This window comes from Leptinotarsa decemlineata, unplaced genomic scaffold (assembly GCF_025532065.1).
Source record: "Leptinotarsa decemlineata unplaced genomic scaffold, Ldec_3_MD MMD2_tig00000882_RagTag_RagTag, whole genome shotgun sequence".
NCBI lineage: Eukaryota > Metazoa > Arthropoda > Insecta > Coleoptera > Chrysomelidae > Leptinotarsa > Leptinotarsa decemlineata.
In genome coordinates this window covers 10241943-10258852 of record NW_027412556.1, presented here as the reverse complement: position 1 = coordinate 10258852, position 16910 = coordinate 10241943, and the positions used below count along the sequence as shown (strand labels likewise).

The following is a 16910-nucleotide window of genomic DNA, read 5'->3' as shown; positions in this document are numbered from 1 at the left end:
AGTAGCGATTCACTTAATAGATCATCATTTACTCCAGTTTTTGAAAAATTCAAACTTACAATTACGATGGCGATTTTAAACAAAGATTTCCATTTTGATGATTGAATTACCTGATGCCAATGAACTGAGGGAACCAGCAGTGCTACCACCTCCTTCATATGCATAATTACGCAGATCATCAAACGGTGGTGCATTCGGATCACCGTCGGCTCGTTTTTTATGTTCCTCGATAAATATTCCAACATTCGGTTCTTGCCCTACACCCAACAGAGAAACTGAAAAAAAAAAGTTGTAACAACCAAACTGGGGCAAACTAAAAATCTCACTACTCACATCCTATTTTCGGAGCAATCAATTCAGGAATTGGACCTCCAATGGGAATTTGGAGGGGCGTAATGTCAAAAGCGGTCATATCATCTTCGCCGCCGCCTTCGTCGTCATAATTGATAATGTTCTCACGAACATCGTCGTCAGGACCAGGATACTTGATATGGGCTTCTCTTCTTCGATTATATACCACGAAAACGAGAACTAGAACTGGAAATTTCAAAGTATTAGTAGGGGGGTTTTTGAATGTAATATCTGCCAGAGCCCAACTTCCGAATGAAATTTGACAGAAGCTGGGTTTGGAACCTTGTAGAAGACCAAATTTGACATTCAGAAACTGTCAAATTTCATTGGAACTATGGATGGCTTTCAAAATTATATTCTCTATGAAGAACATCCGAAGTGCTACATTTATGTACATGCCGATATGTGATAGTAGAAACGTGTTTTCCAAATAATTATTAATGACTGATTATCTAAGCAACGAAATTATAAGAAATTGTTCAACTCTCCAGTGTCAAACATTGTATTTCAATGTTCTCAGAATCAGAAAACCCATTTTGAATGTATGACAATATTTTATAACGTAAAGAGCTTATTAAACCCCCCAAATCGGTCGGCAGAACCGAACTCGACAGTCAAAATTTTGATAAATGTGTTGAGGTTTATAAAGTCTGTAAATTTGAAAATATTCTTCTTGTATTCTTTCGTGGTTGCAATATGTTTCTTTCGAAATTTTTCTCAAAATCAGTTGCTTAGACAAAGTAGCCATAATTTGTCAAATTATACAAGTAACTTCAGTAATCATTATATCTACGTCTATCTAGCTTAGTCTCGTCTGCATAATTTGACACAACTTGGAAGTTAAGATATAATTGAGTATGATGGTGTGTTGATGACATTTTTTACAATTTATTATTATACAGGGTGATTCATGGTTGATGAAAAATTCAGACATGTTTGATTTGATTTGAGTTTAAACGCATATGATCTTCTTGTGAGATTGGAGAGCAAGATGATGACGATGAGAAATTGATGTTTCACTGTTCTGTTGACTCTGAAATCATCATCTGTACTATTGATCGTTTCAGTTTGTTTCAGCTTGGTTTTTCCTCTTCGAACATCATACTCCTATGATCCAATGGGTGACTTCCCATTGGTACTTTTAAATACTCTTGAAGCCTGGATGCATTATTCCAGGATTTCTTCTGCCCTTTCTGGTTCCAATTATTGAAATGAAGAGTTCTCAATTACGAAATGACATTACTAATTTTTGCCTGAGATGTTTGTCGTTGACTCTATTTTTCGTATACTACAATCAAAGTAACGTTTGACTTTCCGCCTGGCTATTATCAAGACCATCCCGGATCAATATAGATAGATAGATAGATAGATAGATAGATATTTATTCATGCCATTACACAAAGTGTTTTTACATACGTCAAATCAATAATTTGATAAACTCAAAAGAACACACACATACATGTACACCAGACACACATAACTTATGTAGGTATATACACATTTACATGTACATAAATAGAATTACACTATTAATTATTAAATTATTAGATACACCATAGGGTAACAGTAACATTACATCCATCAGACTTCGTGAGATGTACATACTTATCTTTTTGAATATAAAAAGAAATCAAAGTATTCTTCGAATGAGTAAAAACTTTCTGCAATAAAAATTTTTTTGATTTTAATTTTGAATTGACTCATATTCAGGGCTGCGTCTTTTAGATCAGTGGGAAGAGCATTGTAAAATTTTATTGCCAGATATCTGTAAGAGTGCTTAGTTTTGGTTATTCTTGGTTTAGGCAATCTAAAGTATAGTAACCTTCTGACCTGCTGATTGGTGTTTAGTTTCGGAGATATTGAAATTACCAAGAGGGCGATTTTCTTTCATCTTTTCAGACTTGGTGATAGCTACAATACATACAAAATTTCCCTTCTTAGTAGTTATTTTTGTCATTTTTCAAAAATTTATTTTGAGTTATCGACTGAGAAATATTGAGCTGAGAAGTTAAATTCGAAAATGAAAATACAGTTTTGTTTCCAGAAGAGTTTTGTTTTGTTTAGTGCAGGACTTCTGTCAAATAACATTTTGGATGGATTGTTGACTATAGGTAGGCAATCGAATTTATTTCTGATACCTTGATACTTTTGAAGAAGTCGAGAAGTATATATTATTTTGAAATTCAACGTCAATGGATTTATGTAGGAAAATTATAGAAACTCATTCAATTGAAAAATACATTTGCTTTGATTGTTGTAGACTCTAGTTGGTAACTTACCAAAATAATGTTTCGTTTGATCAGAATGACTGAAATTATTTTTATGTCAGTATAAAATGGGGAACAGTGGAAGTCAAATTCAAAACATCTAACTCTTTTATCAACCATAAATCATCAGTTACGTTCGTATAGTACAGTCATATTTTTGTATGTTCTAATGTGTCCGATAATGTTTGAAATGTGAAGATTCGGACTTCTAGTTCTCCCTGGAAGATATCTGAAAACAACTTCTATAGGAATGTTTCTTTTTTGATTTTGAAAATCTTCATTTATTTCGTTCTAAAGACGTACCAAGCAGTTGGATTCGAGTTTATAGACCTTTAATGGAAGTTCGAAACTTCAGCAATTCATTATGAATAGTGTTTACAGCTAGGAAGTTTGTGATTGTGCTAAAATTATGCACATGCAATCTGTCCATGTGAATAACATCTCATTTAATCGAAAATTGTGCATGCATATTGTATGGGGAGTAATGACATGTCACTCACAAATGAGAATGCAGGTTGAATAATATTTTACCTAAAATATCTTGGAGACCTTGGAAATTATCGAGCATTTTGTAAATTGAATTGGGAATTGTTCTAAAACCCGTTATTTACTATTATATTTTCTGTTATGTATTAGATGCGTCATAATCTAGACAAGAAGAGTTTTGCTGAGTTATTAGATATATTTACAACTCAATCACTAAGTTCCATCTTCCTTTTTGACGATATAAATAAAATTCTAGGTATATTTCATCCACGCTCGTAAATGTGCTGACAGTGAGACGACAAAAGTAGTCAGAAAGATGTACAAAGGTATATAATTATTTGTTGAAACGTATTCCTATCGGTGATGAAATATCATATAAAATCATCATCTTTTTTGCGTGTTTTTACCTTCCACAATCTGGAAAAATGAAAATTCATAACGGGGAACTTTATCAGGTGCAGAAAGGGCAAACTTTTTAGCTCATTCCGAAACTTCACAGTATTTTGTACAAAAGTTATTGTTATATTTTACAGGTACTTGTCGTATTTAATAACTAAAAAGAAGGTAGGATATCATACATAATTTGAAAAATCTAATGATACTTGCGTGTTTCTTTGGTTCGCTTCATTTTTAAGTGTCCTTGACAAATGTCAAAGGAGTTTTGAAGAGTGAAATATGCCAATGTTAATATCAGTCTGTTGTTAGTTATAAAATGCTTAGCCAAGTAAGATCCATTTCTGAGGAACTGTTCGAAATACACTCCTCTCCAGAAATAAGAATATACGCTGATTCTTTGAGCTTATGTCTCTTAGAGTGTGGTTCATTGGCAATCATCTTTGTCTTGTTCCATTCAACTCGATGTTCACCGTCTGATTTCAAAATGTGCTCTGACAATTTTCATCCCGTTAATTGTCTATTCTGATCTAATCTCGATGTTCACTCCCACGCACTTTCAATGGTCTTGAAGTTTCACCAATATAACTCTTACCAAAGAACAAGGTATAAAGTTCTCCATTATATTCTACGCTTTCACCGTGGGAGCATATCGATGTGCTCGTGGGTACCGTTTATATATGGCAATCGAAGACATTAGGAAATTCGTCGGAATTCCATCGAACCCGATAGCAACGCCACTTCCAGAACGGTCACGAGCGCAAGTCGAGTTGAGCCCGTCACAATTGATTTATGTAAACCAGCGGCGGCCGGTTGTTATTTGTTTTAGGGGATGATTTGCAACAATATATTTTAACTTTTTCCTATTGTGGAAGGTGAAAATATTCAAAGAAGCAATAAAAAATATTTTTCGTTTAATATACTTCTATCATATTGGCAAGCTTCATTCTCCAAAAGAGCACTTACTATTCTATGTTTACTATGTGTAAGCATTGTATTTTTCCCAAGGGTTCTTTCATTATGTTTTATTTATATCTCTTACAAGTTGTATGCTCGTCTAGGTTACGTTACGAAAAAAATTAGGACTATTCCGGACAATTCAACTTCGATCACACCAAAATCAACATGAATCATGGCTGGTTGGAGTTATTGAATTGAGAGCCACAGTTTTTAAGGTATGCCATTCGGTTACCATACAATACTCACCTAGAAGAATCAAAAGACAAACTACAACGGCCAAAATGAAGTCCTTGGACGGCATAATGGCTCCAGCTGAGGCTAACTCTAATTCACAGTGACCTCCCGTATAGCCTAGAGGGCAAATACACTCATATCTCAACGGAGGTTCATAGTCCCTACAGATGCCTCCGTTAATGCACGGCAACCACATGCATTCATTCTCATTGACACATGTATTGTCACGGAATTTGTAACCTTGGGGACATCTAAATTAGGTACAAAAAATAATTAGCTACTTACTCACCCAAGCCAAGAGGATTTATCTGGTTGCTTTGGCACTGAATCTTAACATGGGAAAATGGAAAATAAATCTAACTACTAGCTTTCGACTCTAACAAGCAAGCGTGAGAAGTTAATCAGCAAGCACGTTGTATGATTGTTTGAAGTAAATATGTAAGGGTTTTAACAATATACGAACATTCAAGGGTGCAAAGGTACATAAAGATTTATTGTTTCGTATCATTATTTTCTTCATTTAGGAACACCCTGTATATTGGAGATATTACAAGTAGTCATGAGAAGGCTCAATAAGAGTGGGAACTATTTTGAAGTTTGTTGTTGTATTCAATCATAATCTTGGGTTCTGAAAAGAACACATCCAACTAGTCTGAGTATGTGTGAAGCCTAAACTTCTCTGGACCATTATTATTATCATTTCTGGAAAGTGATTTGCTCCATTGCATCTTCAAATATAATACGTTTATTTCTTTCAAGGACGAAACACAAGCACTACAGAAACATCCTTGGGACGCTTTAAGAGCGGTGCCTGTACGAAAGTAGCAATTCACGTTGTATTTGAATCAATGGAGATTGAATTCATTTGAGAAAACTTTATTGGGAAGCATATTTTACATAAACGCAGTTCTCCAAATGAAAGAGTTCTTAAACAGTGGAGTTCGAGGTGTACTGAGTTGAACCTCAAGACGATGAGCTGGCACAGTCTGTCGCGTATTTCTCATATGTACCGCACTTGGTGGAATCAAATGTGTCAAGTCACTTGAACACCTCCCGTGGGAGTATCTGTAAAAAAAAGACAAATTTCCAACCTTTCTTCAATGTTCCAGACTATCCAGACTATCACGGTTGCAAGTGACGTTCGTGTCTCCAATCAGTCGGATGGCTTTTTTCTGGATGGAATCCATTAGTTTCAGGGTATGCTTAGGCACAGAACAATACATGTGAAAACTACTTCAAAGAGGGTCTGATCTGAGCTTCATAAAGTATGAAAAGTTGCTGGGGTTTTTACGGTTTTCTGGTTCAGAATAGTGTTCCAAGCTTTTGAGAAACAGCCTTTGCAATTCCAGCGATATAATTGTGCCAAGACATATTGGTGTCCATTTTAAACCCCAACAAACTTTTCGAAACAGAAAGCTGAGTTGTCTGTCCTGACATTATTATATCCCGTTCGAGGACATTTATCTTCTTGGATAAAACTGATGCCTGGGTTTTTGAGGCATTGAATTGAACCTGGTTACTTCCACCCCAATTCAAAATCACTTCTAGATATGCAACCTCCTGCAGTCGGTGAAGATGTGCATCCGCAGTCGATGACCTGGAGCCCAAATGGAATGACGAGACAAGTAAAATTCATTGAATAAAAAAACGGGTTTTTGTTCGCAATAAAAAAGCTTATGATTTTGCCTAAGATCTAGTTTATGGTACAAATTAAACTTTGGATGAATACTCAAAGAGTGAATATGGAAACAATACATTGAAAAATATGGATGTTTTCAATCGATTTAGTTTGAAATCTGAAAACTTAGTACATTGATTCGATAAGATTTGGTAATCGGGCTAGTAAACCTGACCAGAAAAATGTCTAATTTTGAGCCCAACAAGAGAATTCAAAATACTCATCTGAGTTCACAACTGAAATAACCTTTCCTAAATTTTTATGTCCAAAATAATGTATCAGGTTTCAGAAAGCTTTTTTTTCCAATTTCCATGATTACGACTGCTACCAACTGAAAATTGATATTGATTCAAAATATTTGTGGGCTCTAACTAGACCTTCTTTAGACTACTCGTAATTGTGAATCAAAATTGATGTCTATCCAATTTCATCATCCATAAATTCATCTTTTTATACAACCGACAGTGCCTCCGCTTCTAAAATCTCAATCGGAGAATCTGTTGGAAAGCACGTAATTGAAAAACCATTAGCAATGATTCAATTGATGATGAAATAATGGATTATTCCTTTAATTTACGTCAAACAGTATACTTCATTTTAGCGCATTTTCCTGAAATATGATTCTAAACATGCAAATGCAGATGCAATCAAATGGTTTATCGAAAACAGTATAAACCACTTGACATCTACCGTCGATTCCAAAGATAATTTTCTCACTTAATATGATGAGCAAGCAGACCAATATGGCCGCCAGCGCACCCATGCTGAGTTTAAGCGTTTGCCCTTCTTGGATCAGTTCGCAATTCTCTCCCCAGAACCCATCGGGGCAAGTGCAACGATATCGTTGTTTCGGTTCCAGATTGATGCAAGCACCGCCATTAAGACACGGCAAGTCGAGACACTCGTCCTTATCCATGCAGTCCTTGCCGTCAGGGGACATTATACGCCCCTCTCCACAACTATATACAGGCAGGCAATATAATCAGCATGCAAAGGCGAGAAGATAGTAAACGGATTATTATTACTCAGTTTTAGTTGAGAACAGTTTTCGAAATTATATGAATAGTGAAAAATCATCCAGTTATTTTTTTTAGAGACATAATAATTATTATTCAGAAAAGAGAAAAGAAGGAAAAAATAAGGATTCGAAATAAAAGTAGCAGATGATTGGAACCTTTGAAAAATACATGAATAATCATAAATATTTATACTGATTCTTGGTTTATAAGTCGAGTAGAAACACAAATTTCGGAATTGGTTTGATTCTATAGTAGTACATACTTTGCTGACGTAAAAATAAAGAAAACTAAAGAAAATAAGACAAAATAATCAACTAGTTCATTTAAGAAGCCAAAAGTTCACTTCTTGGTGGGGCTTTTTGTTCATTACAGTACCACGAATATCCCAGAAATCGAAAACAGAAAGAAACATGATAATTCACCAGAACCGTTTATTTATATTACAATGTTCTTCAATCAGCAAATTTGTTCTATCTCATAGACAGAAAATTTGTCACTCACGTGTGACGTAAAATTTGTTATCTCTAATACTTTAATATTTTCTTCAAACATCAACTTTATCTGTCTTTCATTTCTTTTCCAATAGATTCAATAGATTCAAAAAACTTTTTGTACCTGTAAATAACGAATAGCATCATGTCTAAGAATAGTTGTTATTTTTTTATTCATGTTACTATTTTGTGAGTAATTTATCTACAAAACTGAATCAAACAGCTACATTACATCACTCAAAAAACAAAGGAAAATGGAGAAAAAACTCAGTGCCTTTGCAAAAGAAATAGGTTAAATTTGGCACGAACTTATCTCAACGTCATTTTTCGATAGAAATTCGAATATTTATTGAGATAAATTCGAGTCAAAAATGTTTGAATAATAAAAATCATTAAATATAATATTGACGCCGTTGATGGAAAATAAAATAACAATGTATGGAAACGAAAATAGTGAGCATGTTGATTGTTGTTGAAGTACCGTTTTCTCCAACGATTTTTTAGAGATATCCAGACCATTTCAAAAGCAATATTCTGGTATCTTATTCACTGTTCATCACTATTTGAATAGCTCATTCCTGTGAGAGATCTTAAAGGCATATATGAACAAGCTTCCGGATTGTATCATAGAAAGTTACTGCAAATATATTACACTTTGTTGCAACTAGCAGCTGATAATCAGTGTATACCTTTCATTACTTGCCATTACTAAGTAATTTATGGAAATTACTATCGTTGAGGATAGGAGACTACTGTTTGAAACCTTTGTTCATAAGATAACTCGCTCATGAAAGATATTTTGTTGGAAAATATTATACTATAAAGAAAATTATCACCCTCGACTAATTTCCATTAAGTGAATGGTCAAAACGTGACAGGATTTGTGAAAAATCCACAAGTTAAACTAGTTGAAGGTATATCCAAGTACATTTATTTGAGTAAACTTTGACTGAGAGGCTCAAAAGGTATTATTGTAAATAAAATCACTATTCTTTCATTTATTACATGGTGTAAATACAACCAAATTTTAACACAATTTCGAATGCTCCTATTTTCTTCTCTTATCTTGTGCTCATAAAACGTAATCTTTATGTTTCATGTAACACTCCATGAGTGATATAAAACTCGCTTATCTAACCCTCCACGAATTCAACTGTGTACAATTTTCAATATTTTTCTAATTGTTTTAGTCAATTCGAATACATATACAGCAAAGTTTGTGCCAATCTTCATTTTTTTCATTTCATACTATTGATTCATAATTGTCGGTTACACATAATATCAAAGAGTTTACGAAAAAGTATGCTACAACAATGAATTGGAATATTTTCTCTACGTTTGTGATGATCAGAAAAAAAACTTCGTTTCATCTCCCATCGAAAATCTTTCGAGATTTCAATTTAAATCAAACTTCAAAATCATTTCAAAATCACAGAGAGGAAGCCAATGCTAATTATCAGTGAAGAAATAGCGATGCAAATTGATATTACAAAACGAACTTGGTGGAGCAAATGATCAGAAAACCTGAGGAGAATACCTATGTTGACGTTTCGAACTTTAATAAGTTATTAACATGGAAACACAGCTCGAGCCCTTTAGGAAGAACTGAATGAAGTTCGAAATGTAGGAGGACAACAGGTAGTTTTTTCCTACGATTTTTCTGATCCTTTTTTCAACCAGTTCGTCATTGGACGAATATTGCTTTTGAGAGTTCTTATTTACGATAAAAACATAGTGGACAAAGTTGATCCATTTGCAAAATTGGATGCAAATGCTTGCAAAGTGATATGGCTGTTTCATACAGTGCATTTCTTTAATGCCCCCCCTTTTATTTTTTGAACGGGTCAACTCAAACAACTGGAATTTGAGAGAATTAAATTAATGATTAAATTAATGCATGAATACTTTATTTTGAAGTGAAATTGACAGATGAAACTTTCAAGATGGCGACTGAGCGCCATTTGGGAAAAAAAATTAAATGGAAATGGGGGTCTTGTGTCTTTTTGAAGCTCTTGATAAATGCTTTACAACCCTAGAATATTATGTCAATATCTTCAGCTACTACAAAATGACGGAACTTCAAATAATTATCTGAATATATTGACATTTAACTACGTAATATGAGGTAATAAGCTTGAGGTCAGTCCAGAAGATGCTCGAAATAGTTGCCCTGAACTTTTTGATATATGAACACCCTATCCGATATTTCACGCCGAACATTTTCGAACACAGTAACGTTAAAATCTCTACAAATATTTACTATTCTCTGCCATATATCCAATATTGAAGCAGGTTCATTTTCGTACACCTTCTACTTCAAATAGCCCCATAAAAAAATGTCCAAAGGTGTCAAATCTGGTGAGCGGGCTGGCTATTCTGTAGGACATCGACGGCCAATCCAACGACCGGAAAAAGTAGTATCCAATTAGTTTCTTACTTATCTGGATTGATGTGGTGGTGCTCCGTCTTGTTGGAATATAATATCCATATCGAATTCATTAGGATTCGCTTTGACGATTTCAGTGATGTGAAGGTCAATAGTAGTTTCCAGCAGATCCCCTGTTGAATTTTGACCAATGAATAGAGGTTCTACAATATGGTTTCTCAAAATTCCTTCCCAAATGTTAATTTTTTCTGGATATTGGGTATGCGTTTCCCGGAAAACGTGAGAGTTGGTGTCACTCCAATAACGGCAATTTTGTCTGTGAACAATACCGTTGAAAAATGGACATTCGTCATTAAGATAAATAATGTGGAGATAGGAAGGATGCCTTGCAATGGTTTCCGTCATGATCGCGCAGAATTCTGTTCTTCGATCAGGGTCATCTTCAGTTATTTGGTGTACCATTTTAATTTTGTATGGATGATACCTATTCCTCTTCAAAAGTCTCCACACATTAGAAGGAGACACCTCACAAACATTCGCGAAGGAATAAGTAGACTATTCAGGATTCACTTCCATCTCATCAATCATTTGCACCTGCTGTGTTTCCGGAATGGACGGATGATCTGGGGGCTTTTTGTTATGGACACTACACTATACAAGTTTCCTCAAATATTTTCTACAGATAGGACGATTCGGAAAACTTTCATTGAAAATCCTTTAGGTCTCGTGAAAGTTACGCGTCGCACCGTAAATAAACATCGCTTAAATTTTTTCTTCTAATGGACGAGAATTGACCATTTTAGAGATTGTTGACGTGGTACCATTCTACTAGTAAAACCGAACATTAAATGAGAATATTTTAACTGAACAATTATGTTCATTGTCGTACTGACATTTTTGTCATTTTTACAAACAAAAAGATAAAAAGGAATATTTCTAGAAATATCGATATTAATGTGTTTGTCTTCAGGAAATTATAAAATGTTCCGCCATTTTGTAGTAGGTGGAGATATTGACTTCATATTCCAGGGTTGTGAAGTATTCATCAGAAGCTTCAAAATGATGTATCACAAGACCTCCCTTTCCATTTATTTTTTTCCCAGATGGTGCCCAGTCGCCATCTTGGAAGTTTTATACGTCAATTTTACTTCAAAATAAAGTATTAATACCAAATTTCAATTTCTTGAGTTGATCCGTTCAATAAATAAAAGGGGGGGGGGGACATTAAAGAAATGCACTGTATGAACCGCATTGAATCAAGTGGCGGAATAAGATGGAGTGTCAAATTTGATCAAGTTGAAAGTATGTTCAATGAGATACTATACAGTGCGAACAAAAAAAAACTTGTCTTGACTTTTGAACACAACAAGACAAAATGTACGTAAAGAGGTATCATTTTTTGAATTTTTTGATAAGAAAGACAGTATTGTTCCATCACCTGAGAAGACACTACCTAATTATTTTTTCAAATAAAAATAGAGGTGTTGTAACAATTCGTTTGATGGGCATTTCAATTCTCTATTCATTATTTTTGTATTGTTGTAAATCGAATTAGCCGTTCCCGAAAAGCTAGCCCTACATGTTTAGTTTCAATTAGAATGTGTGGCTGATTACTTTGCTCGTTTTTTCCTTTTAAACGAAACGTCAACTATTTTTGTATCAAGTTACAAAACACTAGCAAAGTTCAATAAGTAAGAAACACATTTTTGTGATGTGTTCAGTATAGTGTTTTGTCTGTCTAAATTTTATTCATTTGTCCAGGTTGTAACTAATTCTGTTCAAAATTATATACCAAACCGGCTTTAATAAGTATCTCAGAAACTTTCAACTCAATATTGACTTGTTACAACATATCGGGAAAGTCAAACAGAATGATTTAATTGACCCAAATTTGTATTTACGTACGTGCACTCGTAGTCGTTCCAAAGATCCACACATTCGAATGGATCAGGGCAAATAACGTTCGCACAGGGCTTATTCGAAGGACAGCCTCTCTCCAAATTTCTGGCCATGGTCGCCTGCCCCCACTGAGTTCCGTTCATAGCTGGCGGTAACGGTAGATGTTTGCCTTCCAGTCGAATATCGTCCAGGCATCCTGATAGGTAACGCGTAATGTAAATGTTTGAGTTTGAACTAATTTTGTTTTGCTATCGATATTGGATCTTTGATTGTATCGAGCGAATAGAAAGCTAACCTCAGTCAGTGCGATAATAGATGTGTTATTTGTGAAGGTTATATTGAGAGGACTGGCAGCCTCCTAGAAAAAGTTAATGAGAAAACTTAAGGTGGTATCATTGCCTGAAGCTGCACCCCTAACGGACTTTCTGTTCGCTATGTACAGGAGGAAACTGGCCAAATACACTCGACTGAGAAACAACGGCCATGTAAATTAAAGAAGAAGACACTCCAGGGTGTCGATTTTTCGTGACGGTTATGTATACTAACTTCAAAAAAGGGTACATATAATAATGTACCTTTCTAAAAGGAGAATAATGAAGAAATCAAACACATTTTTTATTTCTATTCAACAATATGGATTAACACACAAAATCTTTTTGTAAGAAGATTTCTACGCCACCAGAGTAGACAGACATATAAACTGGATATTTTGCAAAATGAAGTAAGTTGGCACAGATATTACAAACACTGTCATTGTTGAAATTACTTATTTGAGATTAGTTACAATGCCTTTTTCTCTGAAAACTGAGCTTTCCATAACAATGTGATTTCAAAACAATCCACTGAGACTATTCGCCTTCACTAGTTCACTTCTGATGAAATACATCAAATTTCGAATAAACACTATGCAGTTTTGAAATATACGACGTAGAAACGAACCGAATGTTTCAAAACATCGTTGAATCAATTGGGAAGACCTTGCAAAGGGTCTATAGCATCTCATACCTGCATCTCAACTCCAATACAAGTCTTATCCAGTGATATTATGGAACTTATGTCAAAGGATTACTGGTACTGAGGCCTTATCAGATGTCGCCAAGTGAGCCTCCGGAATGCCAGATGACCTGTCAGAGTACTGGTCCTTGCATCCATGCAAGGGACTGCATGTTTGGACATTTCTCCTCATTCTCGTGACAATTGAACACCCCAAAAGTGTACAAAGGAGGGGGACCCTACTCTACTTGCAATGTGTGTGGTATATGCTTATCTGCAACATGTGCCATGACTGGCAGTTCTATCGAAGCATATTTAAAAGTTAGATGTTTTTCTCATACAAGAACCCTATGTCTACATACTGAAAATTATAGATTGGGAGATTATTTTAGGGAAGTTAATTTATAATAGAACTGCATAGACTCCAAGAACACATACAATCACCTGAATGACTTCAACTGTACAACCGTTGAGTAAATTTGTATCATAATTTTGACAACGGCCAAATTAAAGATAACTGGTGAGAGATGAAATGAGGAAATTGATATTGGATTCCCTTACGATAATCCGGAATCACCAGCAACCAGGGATCTGGAGGAGCTAATGAGATCATGCTGGGCAGGCATATATTAGCTCATAAATGTTTTATATCAATGGTCATCGTCTCACTTGGAGCAGCTCTTTCGTCACCAAAAGAGGTGGGCATCCACCAAAGTTAAAACCACGGACAAATTAAATGTATCTAATGAACCCACATTTGAAAATACGAGACATTGAGTAGTAATAGTCTCAATTTCAGATAATACATATATGAGTGAGTAACTATGTTGAGAAATGGAAAGTGAGTGTGATGGGAAATTTTGGTCGGGTTATCGACATAAGCACTTTGAGATCAAGGGATTTGATACCATGATCGTATCTTTTTCCAAATCCCCAGTAAATCGAACTGAATAGCATATATGGCGAACCTGAAAACTTGCTCTGACTGGGTAGGTTTTGAAATATTTTAAAGACTTAGAATTGGCAGTAAACCGATTACTGGAGGTTAATATCCCTACGTACAATGAACATTGTTTCATAATAAGATATCAATTTCATTAGTTATAAAATACAACTAGACATCTGATCAAACCAACATTTAACGAATCTAGCTGATACTGATGGAATTATTGAGGAAAATAACTTCGAGGAAACAATTTTTGTACAATCTAAGAGGATAGTGATACTAATATATGGTTTAATCCATCATGATGATGAATAGTAAAATATAAGTTTTACCTTTCTGATAATCCGCGTACACTTCGAAGGTTCTTACACCTGTGTACTCAGCTTTCCCTCCGGCGTAAACTCCTTCCTGTTTATCAACCAGTAACCACTGATGACCGGAAAAGTTGAATGTTTCGTTGTATCTTCTTCCTTCTCCGCCGTCCAGTTCCAAAGTTGCAGCGGACCCGTATCTGCTCACGCGAGCCACATGCCACTGTCCATCATCAACTGGCACAGCACTGAGCCAAATATCTTTTTCTTCAGTTCGGAGCGAATTCAAATTATATCTGAAGTATAGACGCGAGTCTTTTATCTCTAGTATCGCATATTCACGGTTGTGTTGATCCGATACCCTGAAGAGTTCGCCATGTTCCTCCCTTGTTCTGAAACGTAGCTGCATTTGCGTGGAGAATCGGTCAGGTTCGAAGCTGAGCGCATATTTGACGTATGATTGAGGTTTGAAAGACGTAGGGATGGTGGGAATAGTACAAGCAGGGCCAGTGAAACCCGGTCGACATTGACACTTGGCTTCGTTGAAACTTCCAACACAAGTTCCATGTTCCCAACACCTGGACGTGGTATCGGAGCGTCCGCACATTTCTTCTGTTTGGGGACAGCCGGGCACGCTGTGCCTGGACAGACCGGGGTGGGCCAAATCGTACAACCTAGAGTTATGGAACAAGCTGCGAATGCAACCATCGAAGGATTTGCCCACCGGCATGTACTGCCAATGATAATGAGTGGGGTCGAACTGTTCTACGTATAAACCACCGAGCTGCAGAGGAGCGTTGACATTCAAATACTCGTTGAAAGGTGGAATGGTTCCTTGAGCTTGGCAACTACTGTCATCGAATTCCGGAGGCGTTCCGTCTTCCATCTCTGATATCTCGGCCGACTTGCAGTAGTCCACAACCATTCTGACATTCTCCGTATCCCAGAATATGTCCAACCTGTGCCATTCTCCGTCGTCGAGGGTCTTTTTAGTTTTGACTCGCAGTTCCAGGGTTCCTGACCCGAAATCTAGGAGCAGCCGGGGATAACCTCGCTCTAATTCGACGGCTATGTAGTCTGAAACCATCACTTCGTCTTTCTCGGGAGGTACGATAGGTCCGTTGTACAGCAACAAACCGTCAGGCTTCGGGTGATGAATTCGAAGTGTAAGTGGGATTTGTCGCACATTTCCAACGAGGGATACCATGCCCAACCATTACCCCGGAAGCTGCGGGACGTTTGCTGGCATCGAGGGCCGATATAACCAGCTGGACACGAGCAAGTGAGAGAGTAACGAGTTTCGATGCATCTTCCGCCGTTGTAACACGGCGTGTTACGACAGTTTTCTTCCTTGCTGAAGTTTCTAGCGCCGCACGTACACTCCGCTAAGACATCTACCCTGACGCCAACTAGAGCGGTTTTGTTCGCGTTTACCATATAAGGCAAAGCACTGATGTCGAGGGTGTTGGTACAAGATCCTTCGCACATCTGATTCTCATACAGACACTCGTCGATTCCGACCATTGTGATGTTTATTCCCACTGCTCTCTCGATTTCTTCTCGATGCATCAGCACCATTCCGTTCAACCGCACTGGTTTGTAGTAAGGCGATCCGTGAGCTGCGAATCTCACGTCGGTAACGGGAGGATGTTTTCTGCGGAGCTGGACGCTGAAAACGTCCACGTTCTCTCGGTTGATGTTGAGCAGGTCTGCGATTTTGTCTCGGAACTTTTCGGACATACTCTTTGATAAACTTTGCGAATGATAATCCCAGATCCTGATGAACTCTTCGTCCGTGATGTCCGCTATCCTGACCGAACCCGAGTTTACAACAGCTTCGTGAGGAATTTCTTTGACGGTTACTGTGACATTAGCGGGAACGTCGGTTTGAGTGTGTTTCCTGTCATAAACTTTGAATTTCAAGTTGTATGTGCCGTCTCTCGTCCCGTGTCTCATGGAAATCATGCCTGTGTCTTCATTCAATTTGAATCGTGGGTGCTCCATACCTTCCCAGTAGAATTTCTTATCTGGTAAATCCCAGTCGTCCAGATCGTATACGTACACTCGACCGATTTCAGTTTCAGGAGCTTGACCTTGGTAGTTGTATACAAATATTTCCTTCGATCCGGGTTGCATTTTATTGTCATTCACATCGCCGATCACCACAGTTAAAGTACTGGTGCCTGTCATAGCTGGATTTCCATGGTCTTTTATCACAATAGGTATGTAGTACTCCTTTTGCTGCTCTCGATCAAAAGATCTCAAAGACGTTATGATGGCCATACCGTCACCGTTTGCACCCTCTGTAAAATAAAGTGATACATTTCAGAAGTAATAATGATAATAATAAGCTTTATTGCCAGTAAAATGAATCTTATTGGCGCTGCGTGTGTGAATAAGATATAAATGTATACAAGCATATACTAAGACTATATAACTTATATCTGATAAAAATATTTATAAAGAAAAGTGTTAGTAAAAGTTGTCGTCATAAAA

General features: G+C 36.5%; 1 protein-coding gene across 1 annotated transcript in view; it reads right to left on the bottom strand.

Annotated features, from left to right (window-relative positions):
- The window catches only part of CadN (neural cadherin), a 796050-nt gene that overhangs the window by 2863 nt on the left and 776277 nt on the right, over positions 1–16910 (bottom strand). Inside the window, 6 exon segments of the mRNA XM_074174961.1 lie at positions 111–275; positions 334–537; positions 4704–4942; positions 12171–12360; positions 14436–15563; positions 15566–16717. Coding sequence (XP_074031062.1) covers positions 111–275; positions 334–537; positions 4704–4942; positions 12171–12360; positions 14436–15563; positions 15566–16717 — 3078 coding nt within the window.